The sequence below is a fragment of the Falco cherrug genome, chromosome 4, assembly GCF_023634085.1.
Source record: "Falco cherrug isolate bFalChe1 chromosome 4, bFalChe1.pri, whole genome shotgun sequence".
NCBI classification, from domain to species: Eukaryota; Metazoa; Chordata; class Aves; order Falconiformes; family Falconidae; genus Falco; species Falco cherrug.
The window spans coordinates 94539307-94565308 of record NC_073700.1 but is presented as its reverse complement, the minus strand read 5'-3'; the positions used below and the strand labels follow the sequence as shown (position 1 = coordinate 94565308).

The 26002-nt window shown below is 40.2% G+C and overlaps 2 protein-coding genes across 3 annotated transcripts in view; one reads left to right on the top strand and one right to left on the bottom strand.

Annotated features, from left to right (window-relative positions):
* The window catches only part of AOAH (acyloxyacyl hydrolase), a gene marked incomplete at its 5' end in the record, with an annotated part of 80545 nt that extends 70590 nt beyond the window's left edge, over positions 1-9955 (top strand). The window contains 2 exons of the mRNA XM_005442444.4: positions 3624-3700; positions 9601-9955. Of these exons, the coding sequence (XP_005442501.2) occupies positions 3624-3700; positions 9601-9729 (206 nt within the window). The remainder of the gene's footprint in view (positions 1-3623; positions 3701-9600) is intronic.
* Positions 9956-11274: 1319 nt separating this feature from the next.
* The window catches only part of ANLN (anillin, actin binding protein), a 30534-nt gene continuing 15806 nt past the window's right edge, over positions 11275-26002 (bottom strand). Inside the window, exons 16-25 of one of the 2 annotated variants that reach the window (XM_055707719.1) lie at positions 25698-25746; positions 25562-25618; positions 24029-24067; positions 23654-23675; positions 22572-22684; positions 20887-20940; positions 19087-19173; positions 17421-17528; positions 15163-15335; positions 11275-14759 (exon numbers count right to left, since the gene is read on the bottom strand). In XM_055707719.1, the coding sequence (XP_055563694.1) occupies positions 14636-14759; positions 15163-15335; positions 17421-17528; positions 19087-19173; positions 20887-20940; positions 22572-22684; positions 23654-23675; positions 24029-24067; positions 25562-25618; positions 25698-25746 (826 nt within the window). In that variant the 3' untranslated portion in view covers positions 11275-14635. The remainder of the gene's footprint in view (positions 14760-15162; positions 15336-17420; positions 17529-19086; positions 19174-20886; positions 20941-22571; positions 22685-23653; positions 23676-24028; positions 24068-25561; positions 25619-25697; positions 25747-26002) is intronic. The other variant, XM_055707720.1, reaches the window with a different exon arrangement.

Sequence of the window (26002 nt, the reverse complement as noted above, 5' to 3'; positions counted from 1 at the left end):
GGCCAAAGGGGGACCCTTAAGACCATCTCCAGCTTCCCTGGTTGGGGTAACCGCAGACCTCTGCCGAGACAAGACCCCACCACCAGCCTTGGGACCACAGCTGCCTCGCTGCTCCCAGCCACCGGCACCCACCACCCTGGTGCACAGCGACCCGACTATTTGCACTTGGGTGGCAGTGGGTGTTGGTGGCGAGGTGACAGGGATGGCAGCTAAAAATGCTTCCTGCTGGTCCACTGCAGTTTCTCAGATTGATGAAGAAACAAAGAAATCTCAAACCTATCTCGGTCCATAAGATTTGAGTTTATTTTTGATCATTGCTTTTATAAGCAGATCGTCTAGGCTAGAGATGGCATATCTGCAATGGGGAAGGTAGTTTTCATGAACTGTAGTTCACTACATCACTGCCCAGGCCTCATACTGCCTCCTCCGGGATGAGCAGTGCCTCAGGAAGGTGAACTTTTCTCAGCCACTTTTCCTGCCTGAATAAGCCGTCTTCTCTTAACTCACTGGTTTTGAAAGTAGAAGTGCTTTTCCCAGGAAGCACCTTCATGTGGCTGTAACTTTTGACTTGAAGTGGCTACAAAACTCATCCTTCTCTGACCTTAAGTGACATTAGGTAAGCACTTTACCTAAGTCACTTCCTTCTGCAACTCTCTCTCTCTCTCACACACTCACACACTCACACACACAAAAAAAAAAAAAGAACTGGAAATATTTCCTCATGAGCATGAGTGGACAGTGTCCTTGGGAGTCTTGGGACAGGTTCCTGGATCCCTCTCAGCTCCCCTTCCCTCACAAGATGTGCCCGAGTCCAGCTTGAGGCACCACCCATCACCAGCCCAGCTCCATCGCAAGGAGAAACACACTCGCTCTTTCTTTTCCAAAAAAGGATCAGCATGCTGTGATCATGACTGAGGTGGGCAACATAGTCAAGTAGTTAGAAGGTGATGGAAAAGTAGGAAAACAGCTTTTACCCTGTATCCAGGCTGAACCTGCCATGTTTCAGCTTATGCCCACTGTCTCTCCCCCTCCCTCTGGGTGCTGCTGTGAAGAGATTGGCCCCGTCCTCATCCGCTCCCTGCAGGCTCTTCCCCGGGGTGGACCATCCCCATCCCTCAGCCACTTGTGGGCCCTCCCAGATAGCAGGAATTTTTATGTTCCAAAAATAGTGTATAACAACTGGGGAAAAAACCCTGATCTGTATTTCCTTACTTTTATAGTCACATAAAGAGGTAGTTCTGTGTTGCTCCTCCTTGATAAAATTTTGCCTGGGGACTGTATTTAAATCCCAGCACGCAGATAGCTAACAGCAAAGCCACGAAGGGGCAGAAGCACCCTGGCAGTACTTTAAAGTGTACATCTCTAACATCTCTCCTCTTCAGTGCCTGGCTGTCCTTGGAAGCACAAAGCTGCTGAGGCACCTAAGATTATTGCAAAAATCTCATGTCGCAGCCAAATCCTATCAAAATTCATGAACTTATTTTATCCTACGTGATCCGATTCAGGCAGCTGGTTCTGGGCCTCACACAGACCATACTGAGGAGGAGGTAAAGAAGGGAGGACGGGAGAGGGAGCCTTTCTGTCCAAAAGTATCTCAGAGAGGTGGGCTCCACTGTCAAATATCATAGCACAGAGTTTCAGGATGTCCACATCTCTTTGTGGCTTTTGCCTCAGCTTCTTAATATTTCACAAGTCATTAGGATTTGGAACAAACTACCTGCTGGGTAGGCAAATTACTTTAATAAGTTAAATGACTAACTTTAGGTAATTTATTTGCTTTCACGAAAAGAAACAGCTTAATATAATTTGCTGTTCTTGATTACATCGTGTTAAATAAATGAGGTAAACAAAATCACACATGCACATACAAACACCAGCTCTGAAAGACACTTTGCAAAGTTTCCTGCAGCCCTGGAGCCAACAATTTGAGCTTGCCATCAAGAAAGCTGTCAGTTCATCAGTGTGCTCAAAAGCCAGCTAAGGCTGCTGACCTACTTTTCTGGTGTTTCTGAGGCAAGCATAAATCCTCCTCTAAACTCTCCAGACATCAAATATTTAGCAGTGGTTGCGCACTCTGATGAGTACATTGATTTCAGGCTGGCCTGGGCATATATACACACAGCAGCTCCCAGCTTTCTTAGGGTAAAATTTGAGTACACTAGCATTTATTCTAGGTTTAGAGGGGTATTCAAGCTCCAGCGTTGCCTTTGGCTGAAGAACTTCGCGATTCCTTTACAAAGCAGTGCAATAAATAGGATAGGGGTTGTTTGTTTTGGCTTTTTCTTGGTGTGGATGGGAGCAAGCTCTAGTCTAGTCTAGCCAAGGCAACAGGCATTTTTAAGACAAAGTCTGGACATACTCAGTTGGTGGGTATTTGTTCAACTGCTCTAGGATTCTTGAAGGTCAAGTATAATGGTCTAAATTCATCTATCTTGATATAAACCTTACCTATCTTACTCCTTTGTTGTTTCTGGCACCGGAATAGTAGTCCTTCTACAAATGAAAACACAACCACAAATTAAAACACAATAATCAGCCTTATACTCAGCATATAACATCATACATGAAGAGTTAGGCAAGCTCACTCTGTGCATCTATATTTGCACTCCATGGTGTAAGCTAAGGTGAGTATGTGTTGTGCCCAACGCACTGCAACTTTGAAACAGAGCTTCAAGCCCTGTGTCTTGAAACAGGTGACTTGGGGTGTTGACTCAAGCATCTCGGGTATGTTTCTATAGTCAAAGCAGGAATATCGCCCTTCTGTGAGTACTAAGTTAGCACGGGGACCCAGACATCACTTTTTGACACGATAGCCAGGGTCCAGCCAACAACAGTGAGTCTAGGTCAGAACTGTGGTGCTTGAACGGGGAACATTTCCCTCCTGACAGGATGCTTGCATAATGCTATTAAGAATTCTTAGTCTGTCATTATAAAAGAAATTATTGAATTTACAGTCTGTTAATGCCACATCCACGAGTCCCATGTTTGATCACTCCACCGCCCTTTTGAAGAGAGAGAGCTTTTTACTTCTCTAATGGCTCTGGGGCTTACAGCACAGCATCATTTGCATTGAATGTCATGCCTATGTAATTCAAAAGGTTATTTTGTTGGAGTTGAAAAAGACCGCTCAGAAGAGAAGTAACTGAAAATGACAGTCTATTCCTGCAGACATCAGCCCATGTGAATATTATGTTACCATCTCTTTCTCTACAAGGCACTGTTTTCTTTACCTTTTTTTTTTTTTCACTGCTGAAGATGCAACTAAAATGGGAAATGCAAAAGTATTAAATCAGTATTAAATAATTTACAGCTTTCCTCGCTACAGCATCCATCTTAGTTGGGAGGGAAAGTGAATTGCTTTACGATTATTTATGTTCAAAGCGCTTCCTTGCATAAATATTGCAGAGAAAAAAATTAACAATAAAGGCTTAAATACTGCCCTGAGGAGAGGGGATTGTACACAATATTGGCTCTGACAACTTTATATGAATTATCATAATCTTCATGCAGAGCTGTGGTCTGCTTAAAAATACCAGCAGTGCTTTGAGGTAGAGAGGGGTACCTCTCCGGGCGGGTACCTACGTGCTCACTGGTGATAACCCCTCTATTTACATTATTTGCAGCGGCAGAGGAGTGGCACAAGATGGGAGGTGAGCCCTGGCAGCTGATTGAACCAGTCGATGGCTTCCACCCCAGCCAGGTAAAAATCCAGCCCCCGGAGATGGGTTGGAGCAGGCGGGATGCCAGCGCCCATTGCTGCTCCAGACACCCGGTCAGCACACCGCAGGGATGCAGGTTTGGGGGATTTCTCTTCTGAAAGAGAGGATGGCTTTAGCCCCAGAGCAGACATCTCCGTGTCAGCTGGCTGCTTTTTAACTCCTGCAAGATCTTCTGCTGCTTTCTTTCACTCACTGCCCAGTACAGTGGCCAAACAAGTCTTCAGCCACAAAAACAGACCCTTGCCACATAGGCTGGCTACCCACCTGGTCAAACACCTGCAGAAGTTTTGCAGGGTCAGGGCAGTGATACAGCACTGCGAGGACCTGAGAGGTCCCCTCCGAGGCCACGGGTTTCCCCGTCACAACCCAGAACAAAGCTTTCCTTTTGAAGCCATACACTTAAATTGCTTCATGCTTTGCAGCTACATGTTATGAAGTTTTCTCCCACTTGCCTGGCCTCCAAGGACAGGTAGCAGGGGAAGGTTTACACTCAGAAATAAATGAAAGGGAAGGAGAAGCAGCTGTTCTCTAAGTCCTTGCTTGGGTTCGGTAACCTAGTGTGAGGTTGCCTGGTTCCCACCACATTAATTTCAAAGCAGTTTTTTTCTAACTCTGTAAAACGCATGGAGAGAACATGTTTGCAATCAGCTACAAACAAAGCCAACTGGTTTTCTATACACTAGCTGCAGATTTCAAACACATATGCAAAGCAGAGCAGCAGCCAGTCTTCCCCATACCACCCTGAGAAAAGCTGCGTGTGAGCTGAAATCCCATGCGCAGCCTGTAGCAGCCATGGCTTGCACCAGCAGGCACAGCCTGGCCAGGGCTCTGCCGGCCACAGTACGGTCATCCCCAGCCGCCAAGTCAACACAGAGCAGTGGGCAGGTCCCCCCAAAATAAGACCACTCCTGCTTCCCATGCTTTTCAATCTTGACGCTTCAGAGCAAGAATTAAGCTGGGCTAAATTTCGAGGGGACAAATTGCAAGAGGTGGACGAGATGGACAGCACCAGCAGAGCTGATTTCCCCCCTCCTCTGCCAGAGGGCTCTGGCAGCAGCAGCGGCTGCTCGCCATCCCATATACTTAGCAATGAGTCCAGAAGTTTCTTGCTGCCTGCTGCTATGAAGGAAATGCGCTCCAAGCAGCTGGCTGCACTTCCAACATCCCTGTCCTGCCCAGGGGCACAGGTCTGGGCAGTGGCTGGGAGGAGGAGTGATGTTCCTCAGTGACGTTTTTGTGGTGCATGGTACTAGCTCTGTGCCACAGCAAGAGCAGTTTGGAGAAAGCTGCTGTCTAGGGCACCACTGCCTTCCTCACACTCCTGGCTATGAGCTCTCGTCCACCCCGGTATGACCAAGCCATGCAAGCGAACCCCACCACGCTGCCCAGCCACTTGGCAGCTCCCCCTGCTCAAATGCACAGGGTGAATGTATGGACTGGCTTTATATTGCGAGCTAACACCCTGCATATATTCAGTCCCACACCCCCATCACCAAATAACCTGATGCGCTGCTGTCTTGCGTGTTGAGAAAGAACTGTCCATGGAGAAACTCTCTGATGGCATGCACTGCAAGTACTGATGGATTCCAACATTTCAGCAGCTTCCCCATTGACTGTGCTGTCCGTTGAGCCACGGCACACCTGCAGGGGGAAGTCCAAAGGCAAAACACATGCTTTAGTTTCTATCTTTTACACCCATGCTGGTCAGCTGGAGCAATACAGTGGCTTGCTTAGCCTTGCCATGTCGAAAGAGCCTCCTGTTCGAAGAGGGACTCCGGGGCATAAATTCCTGCCTGGCTAACACACAGTACCAGGAGATGGATGCGTGAAAGTATGAACTCACAGCCTGGGGACGTGGAGAAAGTGTGTCTGGATTTTTTGCTGCAGCCCTTTTGCAAGGAAGCAATTAGAGAAAACTTGGCAAATGAAATGAGAGTGAGAACAGCGATGAAACGAACCCCATTCCCAACCCTGCCATCTGGGGAAACTGTGCAATAGGAAGAGTCTGGAGTGAAGAAGAAAAGATCTTTGCGCTATTTTTATGTCTTACCCTGAGGCTGGCCTGAGGCTTCTTATAACCCCCAGCAACAGCCCACCGTGGGAGCCAGGCTCGCTAGGTCACAGCTTTTCATCCAGGCTCTTGCCCACAGCCTGTATCCCACCAGCAGCTGGAAGGTAGCGCAGAGGTGAAGGCAGCAAATATTTATCTTAAAAGGAATCCTGCCTAAGCCGAAAGAAAATTACAAAAGGGCATTGAAGGGCAGCTGCAAACCCACACACAGCCCCCGGAGTGCCGAGCTGCAGGATCCAGCCAAGCGCTGCCATATTTCACTCCCGCTGGACCTGGCATCCTGCAGTGGTTATGATCTCCCCCTCCTGCTCTTAGGATGACGTTAATGCTTTTATAGGTACATTTTCCCTTACAGTCAAGGTGCCAGCTGTAGATATGTCTCACTTCAAGTGAGTTATTGCCCTTCTAGGATTTATTAATTAGCCTTATCCAAACATCCACTCTTTAAATCCATTTTTCTTTTCCTTCTAGTATAGAGAAGTCTGTTATCAACATACCACTATTTGGACTGAGACGTAGCACTCTGCTCTGAAAGAGTGGCTCTCAATAAAAAGAAGAGGAAGTGTGAGCAAAGAGTGATATTTAACAGTACGCTTGAGAGAGATGATAAACAATTCACTTATTCCTCGTACTAGTTTTATTTAAAGTTTTACTTTCTACCAAGGTGAATGCCTCTGGGCAGGTACAGCTATCATGCCATGTAGAGCTGCCTAGCAGGAGAGGACTGATGCTGTGCAGCTCATCAAGTGAATGAGGGCTCTTACTTCAGTCTCTGCAGCCATTCCCCACACCGCACATTCCAGCTGACAAATAAATACAAGAGAGAAGACCTAGCCTCGGCATTTCTACTGAATTTTTTCTCTGAAGATCTCAAAGCACTTGACAAATACTCACAACTTTTTGAATTGAGCAGCACTCCAAGGCAGGCATAAACATTTCAGTTCTTACCTTCAGATGTGGAGAAACTTTGGAGTCTGGCATACAAGAACCGCAGTGCCCCTCTCTGCCAAGGATGAGCTGGAAGTGTACCACAGTCCCTCGTTGTTATGGTACAGCAGTGGGCAGGATGAGCCCGTGTCTGATGTCAGCCCCTGCATTTCACCTGCCATTTATCTGTTGTCACCTTAATTTAAAAAAAAAATAAAAATCTATTGGCATAAACATGGCAGAAGCAGGTATCAGCATGTCTATCTGGTGGTCCAGTGGTCCAGCCGTGCAGCAGGGATGTGGGAGGGAATGGAACGTTTCTGAGGCTTGTGTACTGATCATTGCAAGAAGGAAAAGAAAACATGGAAAGAGGCAACACTCCCCTGTCCCATTACAGCTATTCTGGTCTCCCATGGTTGGAAAAAGCTAGGTTAGGACACTCAGGCGGGAGCAACTAGTCCCTATAGTCCCCACTCCAGGCAGTGTTTTATATTTAAAAACCCTTGAAAGAAGGGATAAACACCAAGTGCTCATTTGTTTAGCCAGGCCCAGAACCACATTCTCTTAGTGAAATATTTTTGGTGGGGAAGGGGGGTTTCTTGCATGTTTTTGTTAAGTTACAAAACAGAAGGCTGCAAACAAAACACTAATTCTTAGGGTAACTGCATTACTCTTAAGTTTCAAAGCCAACATGTGGCTCTATGAGGGTTTTTTTTCCAAAACACCCAGCTCAGGCCATAGGTGAAAGAAATTCACACCGTTTACTTTTACCACCTAAAATCAAAGTACATCCCTCAGTCCTCTTAGGTTCCCTCTAGAGCTGACTTTGAGACAACATACCCCAAAGTCCAGCTTGATTATCCTTGGAAGAAGTCTTTCTTTTCCCATTGACTATAGAGGGAGCCCAGGGATTTTCTTCAGCATCTCTTCCTTACTACAAAATCTCACTGCAAATCCCCATGAATGCCAGATGGCTTCAAAGACATAATTTCTCTCTAGAACAGCTCATTGCTTTGTTTGGATGACAGGGCCATGCATTTCAACAGGATCCTGCATAAACGGCTTAATTTCTTGCTTTTATGAACTTACCAGGGAGAACACGAAAGCCCTGAGCATCACAAACTGGAACCTGAGATGCTCGGAATATTCTTAATGATTATGTACTGGCAGGAAAGCACAGCTTGAGCATGATTAGCTTCTCCCTTTTTTTTCCTTAAGTCATAGCAAAGCACATTCCAGCCAGAAAAAAAAAAAAGAGAAAAAGCTGAAGTGACGCATATCAGATCAGTTGGGTATTTACACTTTGCTGAGAAGCATGCCCATCGCCAGTTTGGTGCAGAAGGGGAAAACAGATAGCCAGAAGCTACCGAAATAACACAGCTACCTCCCAGCCACAGTCACCCAGAGTGCTATGAGGAATGGCTTATATTTCCTTTAAAAAATTAGCTTGCTTAGGCATTGTCATCTTCACTAAACATTAATTGCAAAACCCATATGAATTGCAGCAGGTCTCAAAGCATAGTGGCTTTGGAATTTAATAAAGATCTGTAAGAGAAGTGATTTCTAGAATCATTAACCTTTCTCTGCTGCATGACTTACCCACAGTAAATTATCGAAATCCTCAGGATCACTTGAAACGGTGTCTGAGCAGGAACTATAGAATTTAGGGCAGTCTAAGCATATATGCCTTGAAGTGCAGTCAAGAGCAGTCTGAACACTGCAGAGCATACCTCCGGGGCTACCTTTGCAAGAGGGTGCACCATGTAAAGATGGTAGGGTTTTTTAAGCAAACCAACCAACCCTGCTAAATTTTCTTGAGTATTATTATTTTAATTATATTAACTGTATATTTAATATATATTAATTATAATAATACAGTCACCGCTGTTAGAAAACCAAAACAGCTACTCTTAATGGAGACCCTAAAAGGTCAGGGTATGACATCAAAAGTGTCATGGAGAAACTGGTCAGATTAATTTCTACTGATGGGTGCTTAAGTGTAAACATATCAAATATACCTCTGACAAGATCATTTTACTCTTTTTAAAACAACTTGTAATAAAGAATTTCATCTTTCTAAATGAAGAACAGTCTGTTATCTTAAACATACACAATATTAAACAAGACTCTTGTTTTACTTCAGACTGGAAAAATATGCCAGGGACAGTCAAAGTCAACACAAGGCTTAGGGACTGGTGAAGTAGATCTGGAGACTTCCATGCCAGAATGGACCACTCTGACTGAGACGGGTCTCAGCTCTCTGGCAGCCACAGGGTGTCCCAGAATAACCAGCTTTGGTCACATCAGAAACTGTGACCAGGAGTAAACACCCTATTGCACAATCTTCCTTACCCTTCTCCCCTGCCTCAGTTCCTCTATTAGCTTAACAAGATATCCAGGGACCAGAGCCCAAGAGCTTCCACTCCATAATGTGTCTCTTTGCACATAAGCTCTGAATAAAAGAAAGTTTTTGTCTCCCGGCCCATCACTACAGCTTTTTCCAAAAACACAGAATTAAAAAACAGCACATAAACATTCCCCAAAGGTTCCAGTCTGTTCCCAAACTCCAAAACAACCGCATTGTAAAAGTTAAACCTTATAATTACAATAAATGTCAGAGTGAGTTTTAGAGTTGAAAGTAAAGTTACCATATAAGCCAAATAAGCTGAAGGTGTAGGGTCCTCACCTTATTTTTACTGTTCAGAAGGATTTTCCCTTGTTCGAGCAGCTGGAACAGGGTATGTTCTTTGGTTAGATAGAGGTTACGGTCCATCACGTGGCTATACAGGTGAGTCTTCTTTACGGTGGTGTCCCCTAAATGGAGGCATGAAACAACTACACCACAGAGACACAAGAAAGTGATATTACTTGTCCTGTTTGCAGATTGCTGCTGCTCTCGGAACAAGCATTACCTGGCAGAAGGCGCTGCACGAATGGCCTCAAGTGCTCGGAAAGGAGAATCCATTCAATGACCAGATTGAAGCTATATTCAAAGATCAAGGTGGACACTGACTTTCCAACTGCTGGACCCCTATCACGGATAACGGTGATGCTTCCCAGTGCATTCCAGGAAACAAGATGATTAAAGACAGACACAAAAAAAGGGAGAGGGCAAGTTATCAGAGCCAGTAGCAGCAGGCGTAACACAACAGCGTTCTTTTCAGTTTGTATCTCACCTGCACAAGTAGGCTATGCTTTTTCTGTGGAGCTACAAAAATAAAAATCAAATGATACGTGCCAGCTAGACTGTTTGCTGTACTGGTTTGCGAATCTGTATGATTTTTTCCCACATATAGCAAACTCCTACCCCCCCCCCCCCTTTTTTTTTTTTTCCCACTGTAGAACATTATTTCTGGGCTTTCCATTTGTACTGTTTCAACTGTTAATTTGACCCCAAAACGGGGTGGGGGTGACCCCCAAACTCATTACTTTGCTATAAATTGTGCGTATGTGATCACCTTGACTGTCAATACATTATTTAGCTGCCATTTGCTAATTAATACGTGCCAGGAATAACAAGGCACTAGAATTTCGGTTTGCCTGAGAGCATTAGCACAGGCTGGCTGAGCACAGGTTCTCTTCCCCCCCATTAACAAGATTGTAACATGACCACCCTTCACGTATTTAAAACAGGTTGCCTTTTCAACCTTTAATACACCTTTGCTCTTTTGCTTCTGAACAAATATGATATACCCAGTCCCGTATCTTTTACAGGCACGACCCGGGGAATCACTGAAGATACTGGGCAGCCCTTATCTGCTCTACTTCGTACACAGTCTTGAAGGTTGAGAATTACTAGTATTATTTTTTTTAGCAGCTTATGCAATGCTCTTAGCAAATTAAATAAATAAATCTTTAAAAAATAAGAGACAGCTTTACCTACTCACAACCTTACTGGTGAGGAAGGGATCAGACCACATAAAATGTCATTAATTACAGGTGGGAAAAAAAAATCTGGTGAATAGAAAGTGTTAACGCCACCCGAAGCTGCGGGCCAAACTACAGCAGATGTCCTGGCTCCGTACGGACCTGGGACCACTGGCCACGGCTCTGCATCTTCTCAGCATTTTGAGCAGGTAGAGGATGACTTGGCTAACGCTATTTTGATTGAAGCGTGTATTATTGCTATCCTAGATCCTTTTCCTTCTTTTAGAGTACAGTCAGTACCACTGCTTTTATTAAGATAGAATTCCTTTGGGACAACCGCTAACATTTAAGTAAATATTCAAGTCATCTACTTTAGGAAACCAAAAGGGAATACATTCCTTAATTGAATGATACTTACTAATAAGGCCCCAATACGTTCAAAGCGTTTAGACGTTACCAAAATATCCGGTCTCCCAAGAAACTGTTTCAATTCCACAGAGGCATGCCTGAGGAAGGCTATTTAGCATTAGAAGGAAAAGGAAATATCCCTGCTTCCTACACAAATTCTCTCCACCAAACAGCACAACATTTGATGCACACCACGCCAGGCAGAACACCTTCTAACTATTTTTTTATTGCCTAGTCAGGCTTCCTATCTTTCATTAAAAACAACACCAGGACAGAAACAAGTGCATCCGCATGTTTTTACTACACACCAAGTACAGCACAGACAATAATTACAGAATATCAGATAATTTCCTCTACACCAAAATGCAGAAATATAGCAATTAAAAGGGGGAAGGGAACAGTATGTGTTTAGAAGCCAAATTTTCAGGCAATCTTGTTGCAAATTATATTTCATTTGAGTTTCGGATTTAATAACACCAATTAGGAGTTTTACAAGCCAGTAAAACTGAAATTTCCTCAGCTAAAATAAGCTTCGTTGCCCAGAGCATTTTCCATTTATAGACTTTCTTATTAGTGAACATCCTGAATTTCTGAACAATCAAAAAAAAGCTTTCTTGTAAAATTAGAACATCTTCCCAAAGAGGACCTGAAACCCCCATAGCCGAATCCCAAAGAAAAGCGCTTTGCCCAGCATCATTGCTCCGTGCTGGATAGGGGGTCTCTGAGGGACTCCGTGAGATGGGCTTGCCACCAGCTGAAGGAGCATAACCAAACCACATACCCTCGTGCTTCAGAGGCAAGCTTTGCATTCAGAATTAGGCTGCACGCAGACACTTGATTTGTAACTAATGCAGTAACTATTTGCAAATAAAGATGAATTTTAGGTCTGTTAAGCCATCAGCCTTTACAACCACTATGTCACTCCATTATTTCCAAGAATGCAAAAAGCAGCTGAAGATCTGCAACCCCAACCATCAATCACTTACCAGTACCGCTCTAAAAATAAGTGTCCTATATTTAAAAAAATGCCTCTGAAAAAGCTTACTTATTCTACAGTAGTAATGAACCATGAATCCTAGTCTGTTCCATTAGTTTAACTGTCTCCTGGTGCTTAGATCAGTTGAAGGTGATAAATGCATGGGAAAGAGAGAAATAAGCAGGGGAAAAAAAGAAAAAAAAAAAAGGTTATCTTGGAAAGCTAAGTATAATTCCATGAAATTCAAGCTTTATGGCAGTACAGATTTCAATAACTGGTCTATCAAGGTCTTTTTGCAGGGAGAGTTAGAGCACATGAATATGGGAGGGATTATGTCACCAGCTAGTTCCAACGCACTGTACATGAAAAGAGGGGTTTTGATGCTATTCCGTCTATAAACTGTTTTTACAAAACTTAAAGCTTTGTTTGAAATCAGACAGTAGTAACTATTTTTGAGGTATAGAACATCTATATCTACCAGAAGCTATTTGAATTCACACAGTCCAGCCTCTTCAAAAAGTATCCGCTACAAACATGGAAAAAAAAAATACGTTTGCCAACATTTTTGAAAATTTTTCCACAGCTCACCCTTAAAAGAGCAGGGGAATTTGGGAGGGGCAGGAGGACACAGCCATGCAAGTCAGTAAAGCTGTAAATGCAGGCTTGGTGCCAAGCTAGTGTCACACACTGCTGTTGGCTGCAGTAGCACATCATCACTGACAGCTTGTGCCTAGAACCCACAACTCAGGTCAGTTTTTCTAACTTACATCACCTGTTGTACACTTCATCTTTCCTTGACGAGGGTAATTTTTCCATCTTGGACAATGAACACACACAGATTAGTTTCTACAATGGAGAGCAGTCCAGTTGGCCTAAATAAAAATGTCATTGCCTTGTATAGATCCTGTTCCATTCTTAACACCTTTCTGTGGACTCATTTCATAATTAATGATTTTTATTAACATACACTTGGAAGGTTAAGCAGGCAGCCTACTGTGTATCCACAAAGGTTACTCTTCCACTGTCCATGTTGTATTGCTGCTCTGCTGCCACAACTCTTCTCTATCACAAGAGAAAACAACCACCTCTCCTCTTCATACTTGATTAACTGCTCATCTCCAGCAGCTTCTACATTCACATACATTCCACGAAGTTCATGGTAACCACGCATGGGCAATCTGGCCTCCCACTATAAAATTTAGTACTGCTACCCCTGAGGCATCACATTACATTCCTAAATCAAGGGGTATTTTGGGACACACATACTGAATAGAATCTTTTCTTAAGCATAGCCTGGAGCTCAGCTTTTCTTCTTCAGCCTAAAACTAGTATTTCAAATGCATAGGTGACATTATGGGGGGGGAAAAAAAAAAAGCAGAAATGTTTTATTCTTTATTTTAAATGAATAAAATAAATCTCAATACAGAAGTTTAAAAATATTTCTAAAGACAGACAAAGGAAACTAGATTTAAAAGCAAGTACAGAAGTGGCAGGATGAAAACAGTACAACCTAACAGAATTTAGTGTTTCAAGTGTGAATATTTAACAGCAATAGCAATTTTAAGTATGCCACTATTGCATTTGCAACAGTGAAGTAATGAGACAGTATTTCACTAAGCCCACTGAAAAGCTATGAAAATTGCAAGTTTTAACTGCAAAGTTTTGCCATATTAATAATGGATCAGAAGTACTGTTATCTGCATTTATGGACATGTCTACGGGGGGGGGAGGAAGACCCATACTTTTGGCCAGCAGAGTATTAGTTGGTACATAGCAGCTTTATAGTGTCTTATTAAAAAAAAAAAATTTAAAAAAGCACTTTTACAACCTATTCCTGGTTCTCAAATGGAGAATTCTAGCTTGTACAATCCAGGACTACCAGGAAATACTGACATATACAACCCTAAACCTAATTTCTTTTATATAGCCATCCTAAGAAGAATATTCAAGACCTTTCATTTCTATCAAAGTGCAATATACTGCATATGTAATCCCTGTAAATCACATAGTATACATGTCATGCACTTATCCATACTAGTTTGTATAAGAAGTTGCAAGAGTATGAATATATTGTGCATGTCTTTTGTTCTGACCACAAGGACACTGTGCAAGCAAGAAATACCTATGCTGCATGTGGTAGAATAAAATTTACTAGTAACTTCTATGCCTGATCATTACAAAAAAACCCCTCCAACCCCTCCAATATTAAATTTTGTGCTTCAGCGCCATCCTTCCTAGAAAACTCTGAGCTATTGTTTCTTTCAGGGAGTTACCTAGTAAGCTTGGGTTTTAGCTCTAGTTTGTCCCCCCTTCCTGCCCTGAAGCGTGATTTCCTGCAATAATTTAGTTGTTTAAAGAAGAGAATGTACTTAGCTAAAAAAAAAAACCAAACCCTTCCAAATAAAGAATTATATAAATATTTAGCATATTTAGAAACAGCTAATCTCTTCAAACCATACTCAAAAGCTAGGAAGTGACAAAGTTTTAAAATTCTTAAAGTGAAATAAAAACACCGCATAACATAGTCCTATATAATGTTAAATACTGTCTCAAATTTAAAGCATAAGTGACCCAGAGGACTTCCCACATTTTCATTTAAGTTGTTTTTGTGTAGTTCACATGCAGGGTTTTGCATACGTATTTTCTTTGCTATTTCCCTTCTGGAGTTTAAAGCTTTCCAATAGGTTTGTAGCAGGCATCAGGCTGCCACATGCGAAGGTCAACAAGGACTTGGTTGAGCTTTTGCATCCAAAGGTTACGCTCTTCTTTAGTATCAGCAGACAGCCAGTTCCTAAAAGGCAAAGAACCCAATGGTTTAAGTACATCTTCTCCACTTCTACTTAGTTGTTCTGAAAAATGTCAAATTGATCATCTATGGAAGCCCAAACAGCAGGGGAATAATTAAAGTCAAGCATGCCACAACCTCACTACCAAGATACCTGGCATTTCCACTTCTGGAAGGGTTGAGTTCTTTACCCTCAGAAGACTGAAATAGGACAGCAAGACAAAATAGGACTAAAAGTGAACCAGACAGTTCAAGTATGGTCCCAAAGTCTTAGCATTTAAATGAGCTTTGCATTGGCATGTCAAACTCGTAAAGCTCCGATGTTATTAAAACTATCACCTGAGGCAGAACACCCCTCCCCACACACGTCCCATAACCTCCCACAAGTTTCACAATTTTACCCACTCACTTTGTAACACAGAGCGTGTCTCTGCATTGGCTGACAAGAGTCTCTCTGTCATCTTCCCTTTGAGGTCGGACAGTTACTAGTTCAAAAGTGTTGGGACGGGCACAGAACTCCCTGTTGGCGGGTTCAATCTGATGATTAGTGCAGTTAGCCAAGTTTATCCGGCCCAAAGGATGCTGGAAGTGAAGTTAGTCTATCAGTCAAGATTACTGCAATCAAGAGTAATTCTTAACAATGTTTTGACAATTTTTGCCATGTGAGGTGACAAGTCCCCCCAGTCAATTACTTCATACAAAAAGAGGGATTCCACTTTCTGTGTTTAAGAGCCATAGCTGAAGGAAGCTAATATAGTCAATGGAACATTCCCTGCTCAGCCATGTGCAATACAGCTAACAAATCTATCCCCTACCAAAGGCTTAGGCTTTAGAAAGATATATCCCCCCCCCCTTCTCTTTACTCCTTAAAAAAGGCTTTTTCACTCTCAAATTTGAGAGAACTTCATAATAAAATCCAGATACATTATCAGTATCAGACAGATACTGATAAAAATGATAGAATAAACCCAGTCAAAGCCTACAGAAAACCAGCACTTTAGGCATGCTTGCATCATTCTTTTCAAAACCTATAAACATATGGATTAGTCTTCAAACATTCAACTAAGGTACCTATGGGCTGAGTCCAGCTGCTTTAGCTCCCTCTATAGTCAATACCTAGACCCCCTCAAAGAACATTCAAGGCAGTTATCTCTTTCTGCTGACTACAGACAGAGGCTCAGCTGCATGCCTAAAGTTAGTTACAGACTTTGGCTCTAATTCTTCACACCTACAGAATACCTCATCAGAGAAACATCACAAGCTGCTCTTGGCTTGGAAGAGAGTTTGCTATTTGTTGGGCATGTTCACTATACTATTCATAGATAGTTAAAACAACATGCAGTTACAGGAAAAAGGATAGCTCCATTTTAGGAAACATTAGGAAATGGGTTGCATGTTGGCAATATATGTACAGCCATGGGAAATTTATTTAAAAAACACGTCGTGATTTCAAGCAATCAATGTCCAATAATGATAATTCTGAGCTACAGCTATCCCTGCAGTGATAGATCAGATATAGGAGAGGTAGGGAAAACATTTAGTAAGGGTAGAGTTTAATATTACTGCAGAGGACAGCATATCAAAAGAATACAGCTGACCCTTTCTCAGAATGGTAGCAAAACAAGCTAGAAGTTTTTCAAGAACAGAATCTAGAAAACAAACCAATGCTTCTTGCAGACGAAAGCAGAATAAGAACCTTTTTCTTGCTTAACACCATTTTTTTGCCTATCTTCTATTACAGTAGGCACAGACTTTTTTCCTCTCTCCTGGCAGGGAAAGAAAGTACATTGATATATTTTGGCAATGTCAGCTATCAGCATATGGTCTTCCCCTGTTAGCGGGGAAAAAACTAAACTCAGGCATCTGGATTGGCATAGAAGACCCAAAAGGACCAGAGTTTGCCACAGAGTTTGGGAAAGAAAGTGTTCTGCCAACAAACAAGCAAGTGTTTAATGGTAAATTGCTTAAGTGAGTCAGAGAAACCCTCTCTAAAGCAGTCTTTAGAAGGACCTGGAATTATTTTGGTACATACTACAAGAACAGGCTAAGGAGACAAGATGGTTCACCTCAATGACAGATGAACCTCTCTGACTGGTATCATTAGCCAGGCAACAACTTAGGTTTCCATGAAAACCATTTAAAAAGTACTAGTTTCAGCTATGATGTAAAGCTGCAAGAAAACAATGCCTGCAGCTAAGAGAGTCCATAATTACAGCTATGCTTTTGCAATATAGAAAGATTGCCCACTCTAATCCTTTACTGTATTAAGCATTAGAGTCATCATTTTGTCTAAATCTTAACACAACTAGATACAGTTTGCTTATTAAGCTGTACAAGTCTGATCAATTTCAATTAAATAGTCATCTGACAAGCACAATGGAAAGCCTTAAGACTAAAGGGGAAATTACATACAGATCTTCCTCTGCTTTTTCCCTTTCCCTTACCTATTACTAGATAAAGCAGTCAGTTTCTAGGTTTGCCCTGATTTAGGTCAGATTTATGAAGAGAAGTCCCCTCCATTCCCCCAGAAAACGTTATAAGCTTGAATCTCATGCTTTGAATATACTTACCTGTTATAAGCCTGAACATTACTGTCATTAAAAATGAACAGCTCGTTGTGTAGGGCACTACAGAACTTTTGACTTCAGCTTCATAAACCAGCATTACCTTTCTTTTTTCATCATCAGGATATGTCCAGTAAGATATACAATTTCCAGACAGCACACACCAGCGACGATGCCACGCTCCGAATCCACTAACATCTTCGAACATAGTCTTAAAAAAATATTTTAAATTAAAAATGAGGTAACGTTATACCTTGAGCTTGCTCTGTACTGAACTATTTTTCTACTGGAATGGTTCTGCAAGTACAACCCTTCATAGGAGTAAACATTAGAGAAGGAAAAAATATATACTGGCAGAGACTTCTATTAGTATATTTATTTTCCAGATGGCACAGAAACAGGCTTACACTATCATTGTCAAGTTTGTAGCCTTTTGCTCAAAATGCACTTATCACTGCTACTTCAAGTTACCATATTTTCATGTTGACAGCGGTAAGCGTTGCCATTATTTTAAGGTAATGGAGATATAAGAACTTATAGCAGATACAGGATGAATGGTACACAGAACATGTATTAGTATAACAATTTATTATGATTAGGTATTTAAGTCTTCTTTGACTTACAATTCAGAATTACAAAATGTTTGGCTGTTCTACAGGCCACACTCAGGAGTCCAGTCAGTTTAAAAGAAATTAAAAATTGATTTTTAAATGTTTGTGTTGGCAGTTATTTTACTGGATGCAGGATTATGCCAATTTCAAGCCCCATTTCCTTAGCACTGGAATGGAAAGTTTAGTATTTGACTTCTATTCCCGATCCCTCTTGAACTTCTACAGAACTTTTATCTCCAATCCATTTGTGTGTTGTGTTTTTTACTTTTCACAACTGGGTTTATATTTTTTAACGGCACAGGGAGTTTCCAAACCGTTATTCTGAAAAAATATTTAATATGCATGTACACCATTCTACAGGCTTTACGTATTGCACAGCAGAAGTAAACAAGGACATTCTTAAATTAGTACATAAAAATATGCGGTAACAAATATCATAAGCATGTGAAATGTTTACATCTAACAAAATCTGTTCAACTTCAATTAAGTAAAGGGAAAGAAGACAAAGAACTGCTTGAAAAGAGTCTGAAGAAATTCCGATTTCTGAAAGCACCAAAACAGTAGCAAATGTTCATGTTTTGCTGAAGCATTTTCATAGCACATTTACTGCCATCTGCTGGGCACCATCTCACCAGCTCCAACTATTAGACCCAAGTATCAGCTGCATTTTCTAAATCCAATTTTAGAGAGAGAAACTGCTCAAGATGTTTCTCAAAAAAACACCATCGCTTCCAAAGTCTGTGAACGTGGGCAAGGGGGAAATAATATTTTGCTAGCGAGAATTTGGTTTTACTAGACAAAAAAAAAAAAAATCCAAGATGTCCTCTAGAAGTTCCTGGCAGAGAAATTACAATCTCATCTCACATCAGATTATTGCAAGAGACTTAACTGAAGTTCAGAAGAACAAATTAACAGTTTAGAAGAAAGATATACAAACTCCTAAAGGGTAGTTTTAATTTAGGTGAGTTTAGAAGATAAACTGGGAAAGCTTTGAGGTCTGGTTCAGAGAAGGGAACAAAAAAAAAAAACAAACCCAAAAAACCTCAAGCAAGTTTTAAACTTCACAATTACTACAAATACATGTGTGAAGTTGAAAAAGCGTCTACATTTAATAGGACCTGTAATTTCCAAGGAAGGAATCTGAAGTGAATACCTTACCAAGAATCCTTTCTCCTCCACAGAAGAGTCCACTTGGCATTTTAACTTCAGATATATATGACCTTCCAAAGGAGACAAAAAGGGAACCTGCAAAGAAGTAAAACAATTAGTAATAATTTTGACACCTCTCAACTCTACCATTTCAAGCAAGCCACCTGCACCAGGATGTTAGCACTGTCTTGCTCTTAGGATCTCCAACCAGAAAGAAGCAGTCAGTCTCAGGCAAGACAGTAATAATCACTTTTTGTTTTGAGTTCATTTAGAAGCTTTTCAAGACTTATTTGCTTATTAGTTTGCTCAGGACTTATGCACAAACATGCTTCTGTCTAGAAAAACAGGCACCCCAAGCATGGTTAAAAATAACACAAAGCACCAGTTCACAACCTGCAAGTTTCTGTCTCAGTTTGACATCAAGCTCTTTGGAAAATACCAAAGTGGACTTAAACAGGATTGGTACCTGGATGCGATAAGCACTTCAGGTTTGTGGGTTTTGCATTCTTTTCAGATTTATGTCAGGAGAGAAGAATCTACTTTGTGGATTATAAAGTTTACCAGTGAAGAGCTGTGTGCCAGTACAGAAAAAAAATAAAACAAATGGAACACAGCAGTTACACAGAGCCTACACCACTATTACAAAATAAGCAGGTCTCAAAACAGCCTCCTGTATACATAATGATAAAATATTACATTTTAGCTAACAAAATATGTCCCTTTCAAAGGCTAGCGGGGTGGAGGTGATAGAAAGAAAGCAATTGTTGAATATCCAGCTAGATGAAGAGAAAACTAAGACCCATGATTAGTGTAGCTTGCATTCTGGAGTGGTCATTCAGGTATCTACCATAAGAAGTTGGCTTACTGTCACAGAAGATCATCTGTAAAGACAATCAAGGTAACTCCCAGGAATTTGCAAAATAATTAAAAAAAAACCAATCTGTTTCTTCAGAGACTTTTGATTACAAATAAGAAGTTACAGGTGCTAAAATTAACACCTGCTTAATTTTGAGAGAAAACATGTAAAAGTAACCTAAAACACTTTCTTCTGAGGGATCTCAGTTAATAGTCTATATTAACTAGATAAAACTATTTTCACACATTAAAGACCAAATGATTTTAAGTATATCGATTTACATAATTCCTAAAGCCAGAAATTTATACACCAAGCAAAACATTTAATTGCACATTTGTGTACAAATAAGAATGTCACATTTTGATATGTTTAGTACTTTGAAAACTTTAGTTCTTTATGATCACTTTTTGCTTAAAAATCAAAGTCTTAATAGGTCTCGACAGAATATGGTCTCAACAGAATAAGAAACAAGATCCTGTGCGATTTTAATTTTCTTCAGTGGCAAGAAGTAGAGTTAAACCAATATTGAGGCCACCAGTCTTTTTTCCTGTTTCTCTATCAGCAGAGTAGCTGGTTCTGTGCAGTTCATCAAGAAGCTGACTCAAATTTCCTAACTAGTAATCTTTAGGACACAATGATTGTTTTGAAGTAAGATTGCTAGAGGAGGAGGATTTTTCTAGGAAGACAAGAGACACACCCTAGTTAAGGAAAAACCTGAGATGGACTAAATAAGTTTGAGTTTTAGCAGCATGCTTATTACTGCAAAAGACAGGAAGTACAATTCTGCAAGTCTTAAAGGCTCCTAACAATTACGTTTAGTTAGTAAATCTTTGTAAGCATTTTCTTAGAAGAATCAAAAAAATAAATACTGCAAAAAGGCCAGACAGATGTAAGCAACATGCATTACCAAGCAGTTTCCTATTTTATGTTATAAACTAAAGGATCATAGAAACCTTGTCCTGGAACATATAGCCCAGCAGGTCTTTTTCCTCCCCTTCAAAATTTATCTAGGGAAAAAAGAAACATGCTCAATGCGATTAGTGTAGAGTTAAATTTTACAAAAAAAAGGATACTTCGGTCCTTTGTATTCTGAATTTTAACAGGGCATATAAAAGGGAAGAATGAAACTCAAAAAACCACTGTGGCAGCCATTTGTTCCGTATTAGAAATGCATGGAGCAAGTTAAAAAGCAGCTGTTTGGTACAACCACAGACCAAGTCAAAACTGAAGCTTTACAGAGACAGTAACTTTTTTGTTAAATTATCTGACAAAAAGAGGAATTATTCTAACTGTTGAAGTTTGGACCTGGAAAAAGTTAACCGAGTGACTGTTTCCCCAGAATTCTTTTTGAACCTTGTGCTTATGCTACAGTTTACTAGTTTAGTCCAGTGTTCTGCCCTAAAGAGTAAACTAAAAATGTTCAAACCCAGACTGCTGAATGTAATCTAAAAGCTGATTCCCATAACTCCAAGAACAAGCAGTTTCCACTAACCAAGCCATACACAAAATAACTAGAATTCTGAAGATGAACAGTTATGCTGAAGAACCACCGCCGGTACTTCTGAAGTTCAGTCAACAGTTGAATTGCACTGATGTCATTAAGTTCTGCAATCTGGGCCAGTAAAGGAGTCTGTTTCTACCCACACAGAGTAAAACTTCTAAAAAGCAAGCTGGGATTATTGCAATATTTTGTTTGTAATCTTATGCACAAACACAACCAATTCTTATTATCTCATCTCTCACCAGAAGCTATAATTGCAATACTACTATCATCACAATAAGACTTAATTAGCCAAGAATAAAATTCATTCTCACACTGCTGTTTGAATAGATAAAGCTGTAATTTAGTACTATCATAAGCTGCAGTAACTTTTGAATTAATTTGTTAGCTTAGGATAGCTACTGGCATAAACACCTATTAAAACAGGTTTTAGGTATAATGTATTACAAGGTTAGAGATTACAATGAATGTAAGAATGTATCTTTTTAACTTCTAACAGTAAGAGCCAATAAACATACTCTGTTTAGACAAGAAACCAATAGTATAAAACTCAATAGCAGCTCTGAAAAATATTAAGATAGTTTGCTTCTACAAATTTAATTGGGATATGAAAGGAAATTCATACTCCTGACTATATCCAAATGGCAATTTTTAAGTCAATTAAATACAGATTTGAAACCTCATTATCATTAAAACACACTTAATGTCTTATTTAGAGATAACTGCAAGACTGTAAGAGCAACGAACAATATAAAGACCACACACAGAGATGCCAATTGCATACATCAGTTTTTTCATCAGTGAACGCAAATCAGTAACCAAATGCCTTCATTATCTTTGCATAACCATACCTTACATTGAGCTACAGAAAAGAAAGAACATCTGGCATAATAACAGAAGCCTTTTTCTTTTGTATCTCAAAACTACATTTCAGTCATTCAAACTTAAATTAGTAAGAACTATACACAATTTTTTTAATATATAAAGTAAAAGCATATATATATATATATAAAAACCTGTATGTTCCATTTTTAGGATGGTAATGTCACCTGAAAACAGTAAACCCTGACTTATTTTTTCTAGCAGTATACACAGTATACAATTACCTTTGGATTAGTAATCAATAATTTCCATTACCTTGTCCAATACAAATTTAGTATTTCCTACAGAAGACAGCGATAGCTTGTGCGATCCAACAAGGATGAAATTAGTACTGCGAATAGCGTTGGGGCCACCTGGACTGGCCATGGCTATGGAGAAAGAAGTTAAAGTCAATTCATAACACAATAAACAATCAGGATGCTGCAAGGCTTAAAAAGGCTTTATTTGTACTACTGCATGCGTGCCCTACTCAGTGCTCCAGGAGAAGCACTCTGCAGCACAGCCCAGCAGCACGTTCAGACAGGATTTCGATGCACAATAGTCCTTCTCAACAGATCTTTTCTTTCAGAAAGTTTTGAAATATCCACAAAGAAGGAAACAAAGCAGTCTAAGAAGTGTCAGAGGGACTGAGAGCACTCTAGGGCACACTACAAAGCACACATGCTCTGCAGTAGGAACTAGACTTTCAAATCTCAGCTTCAAGTAACACACTGCAAACTTCCAGAACCTGTATGCCTGTATTCTGCTCTGCACTTGTATCAACAAAACAAGCACTATAGCTCTGGCACTGGAATCCGACTAGTTGCAGCAGCACGATAGACATTCCAGAGTTAGTTCATGAGCTCCTTATTGCTGCAATTTGTGCTAAAGGTAGCTCAAGTGCCTCATTCTCTAGGCAGACAAGCATATAATACATTTCTACGTAGTTCGAAAAACACTCAGAGATGCTGCTGTTCTCCCCCAAGAGTCAGAAATATATAAGCATTTTAAAACACTAGACAAGCAATACTTCAGAATCTGTTCATGTTTTCAGGTTTACTCTGTATCATTTTGTTGACATCAGACTATCTTAAAATTAGTTTGAGTCCATCTTTTCACAAAAAGAATGAAAAACACAGTCATCTAATTCCACGTACTAATTTTGATTTTGTGAACAGATCTTCCATTAAACATAATGATAACTCAGATATAAACACAGGGTCACTTTCTGGGCTGGAAAACTGACATAACTGTTTATTACTCCCAAATTATCATCTATTACAAGTATTATTTATTAATATACTGTTTTAGGCAGCAAGTGTAGGTTATTCTTCTTGGCACGTTTAGATTTTACTTACCTGGAGTAAGAAGGGTGCTTTTCTAGAAAGAGAAAGAAATAAAAGCTTAGTGGAAAAGTAATTTCTGACAATTTCTACAGACCAAGCTAAGTTAGAAAGAAACTACATGTGAAGTACTTAAATTAACCCAAACACATACAACTTGAAAAGAAAGTCCAAATAAATGCATAGTAACTGCATATTTCCAGCATTACATATTTAGAGCTATGTCTGGAGCTGATGACTGAATAGTTTGGCAGAAAGCTTGACAGTTTACAGAGTTTCAAGTAAGGGTCACAAAGAGCCTACTATGGGCACAGCCTTATTCAGAGTAAGAATATGGCCTTTAGAAGTGGTCATAACCAGATCTTGTTCCAATACTGCATTCATACTTACAGAGGTAATAGATGTTAACAATCTCTTTGGAGTAATAACCTACAAAAGAATATAAGAAGATAAATACATTTGCTACTGAATTTGTCCACCACATTAGCATGAAAATTAGACAGTGAAACTAACAAAGGCTTATCTAAATAAATTTTGAATGGGTACTAGTTGCTGTAAGGAGTAAGTCTTGGTTTTTGCCTGGATGTATTTCTAGTGAAGTATGTTTCACTAGAACGAATGCTACATATCAAATATTTAGTGCAGAAAAGTTTAAGCATGCTTTAGCTTGGGACGGAGAGCATGCATTTGAAAAAACAATCTTCATGGACTTTTTTCCTTCATGTAACAGTGCTTCAAAGTTACATTTGTTAACTCTCGTCTTTAACACACAATACAAGTACAGAGATGTTCAATGTGCTGCTGTCATACATTATCTATATGTCAGGTAAAATTCTGGAAGTATAAGTGAGACTGTATATTAAACATGAACTGGAACTATGTACTAAACTATTCTTGAAACTGAAAGACAAGTATAAGAAGCTTGTCAAAGCAGATACAGGATGCTATCACATCAACCTATAACCTCACATCAGTGATTTGCCTACAATGTCACAAAAACATTCAGTTTGAAGTAAAGATCTCTCTAAACTACAGCACAGGAGAGAAATAAATCCTGGACTTCAAACTGGTTTTATGGGGGGATAGGTGGAAGCGTGCTTTCATTGTGCCAAATCAAAGTAAAGATTAAAGAAGTTCCCATTTCTGTTTGCAAAGACAGGATTTAAGTACTCATTCCAACTGTTCTAGAAGACAGTCAAGTTCCTTGTTTTTATTAAGTAATAGATACCTTGACAACGAGGAAGTCAGACCTAAAAATCATTAAAACACTGTATGCCCAGCTATTGGAATGAAAGACAAGAAAAAACAAACAAACAAGACACTAAACCACCAGAACAAAAACCAAACCACCTCCAGAAAGCTACTGGCTTGTTTGGGGTCACAAAGCCTTAATAAAGCACAAACACTTGAAATGCACACTCTGTCCAAACTGAAATGTTCATGTCCAAGGAGTTACTAAAACAATATTTGCTTTATAAAATAAGTATCTAGATTTTTTACTTAACACTCGTAAGAAAGAAGTGTTGCAGTTTATCAATAGAACTTTTAAGCCAAATCAAACTGCAGGGTAGGGCATATTGACTGGTGTAGTTAAATCAAGTGGAGAATAAGGGCATTAAATCACTATCAGAGGCGTCACACCTAATAAATAAGTTTGCAAAGGATAGCATTTTGCAGAACTAGTAAGACTTCTCCTTCCCCTCCAATATATTTCAGACTCAACCAAGCACTGCAGGTCCAATATACTAATAGCTTCAGGACTCTACAATCCATCTGTCATTGCAGATGTTCCAAGAAAGAACAAGACGAGTAAAAGTAAGCAACAGATTGTCTAAAGCTATTAGTCAGTTCTCCCTGAATACTGCAGTCTTCCTAGTGTACCTTCTGTTGAAATACAACATACTGATTTCACGTTTCATTTACCTTAGATTTATTTGACTTTTTCCTTTTATCAGTGCTTGTAACTTCTTTTCTCTGCACCTGTAAGGCAAGAGGGTATTAAGTACATACAACACATCATTCTCCCTTACACATCCTCTTGACAGGAAGAGATACATACCAAACTGTAAACTTCTAGATTTATTTCAAAGTCATTTGACACATCGCGCCTAAGAGGGAGGAGGGGGGAAAAAAAAAAGAAAAAGTTACACAGACTGAAGCAAAAATGATTTTTTGTTTTGTGGGATTTTTTGGGGTTGATTTTAAAGTTACTCTTTACATCCTCCCTCCTTCCATTCCTTAAAACTGTCCCGAGAGCTAGGTTCTATGCAAAAGAAGCTTAGCCATAGTGCCAATAGCCAATCTCTTATCAGTAAGTCATTGTTTGTTCCTGTAGGCCAATAGGGCTGTTTGGGATCCTTTCAC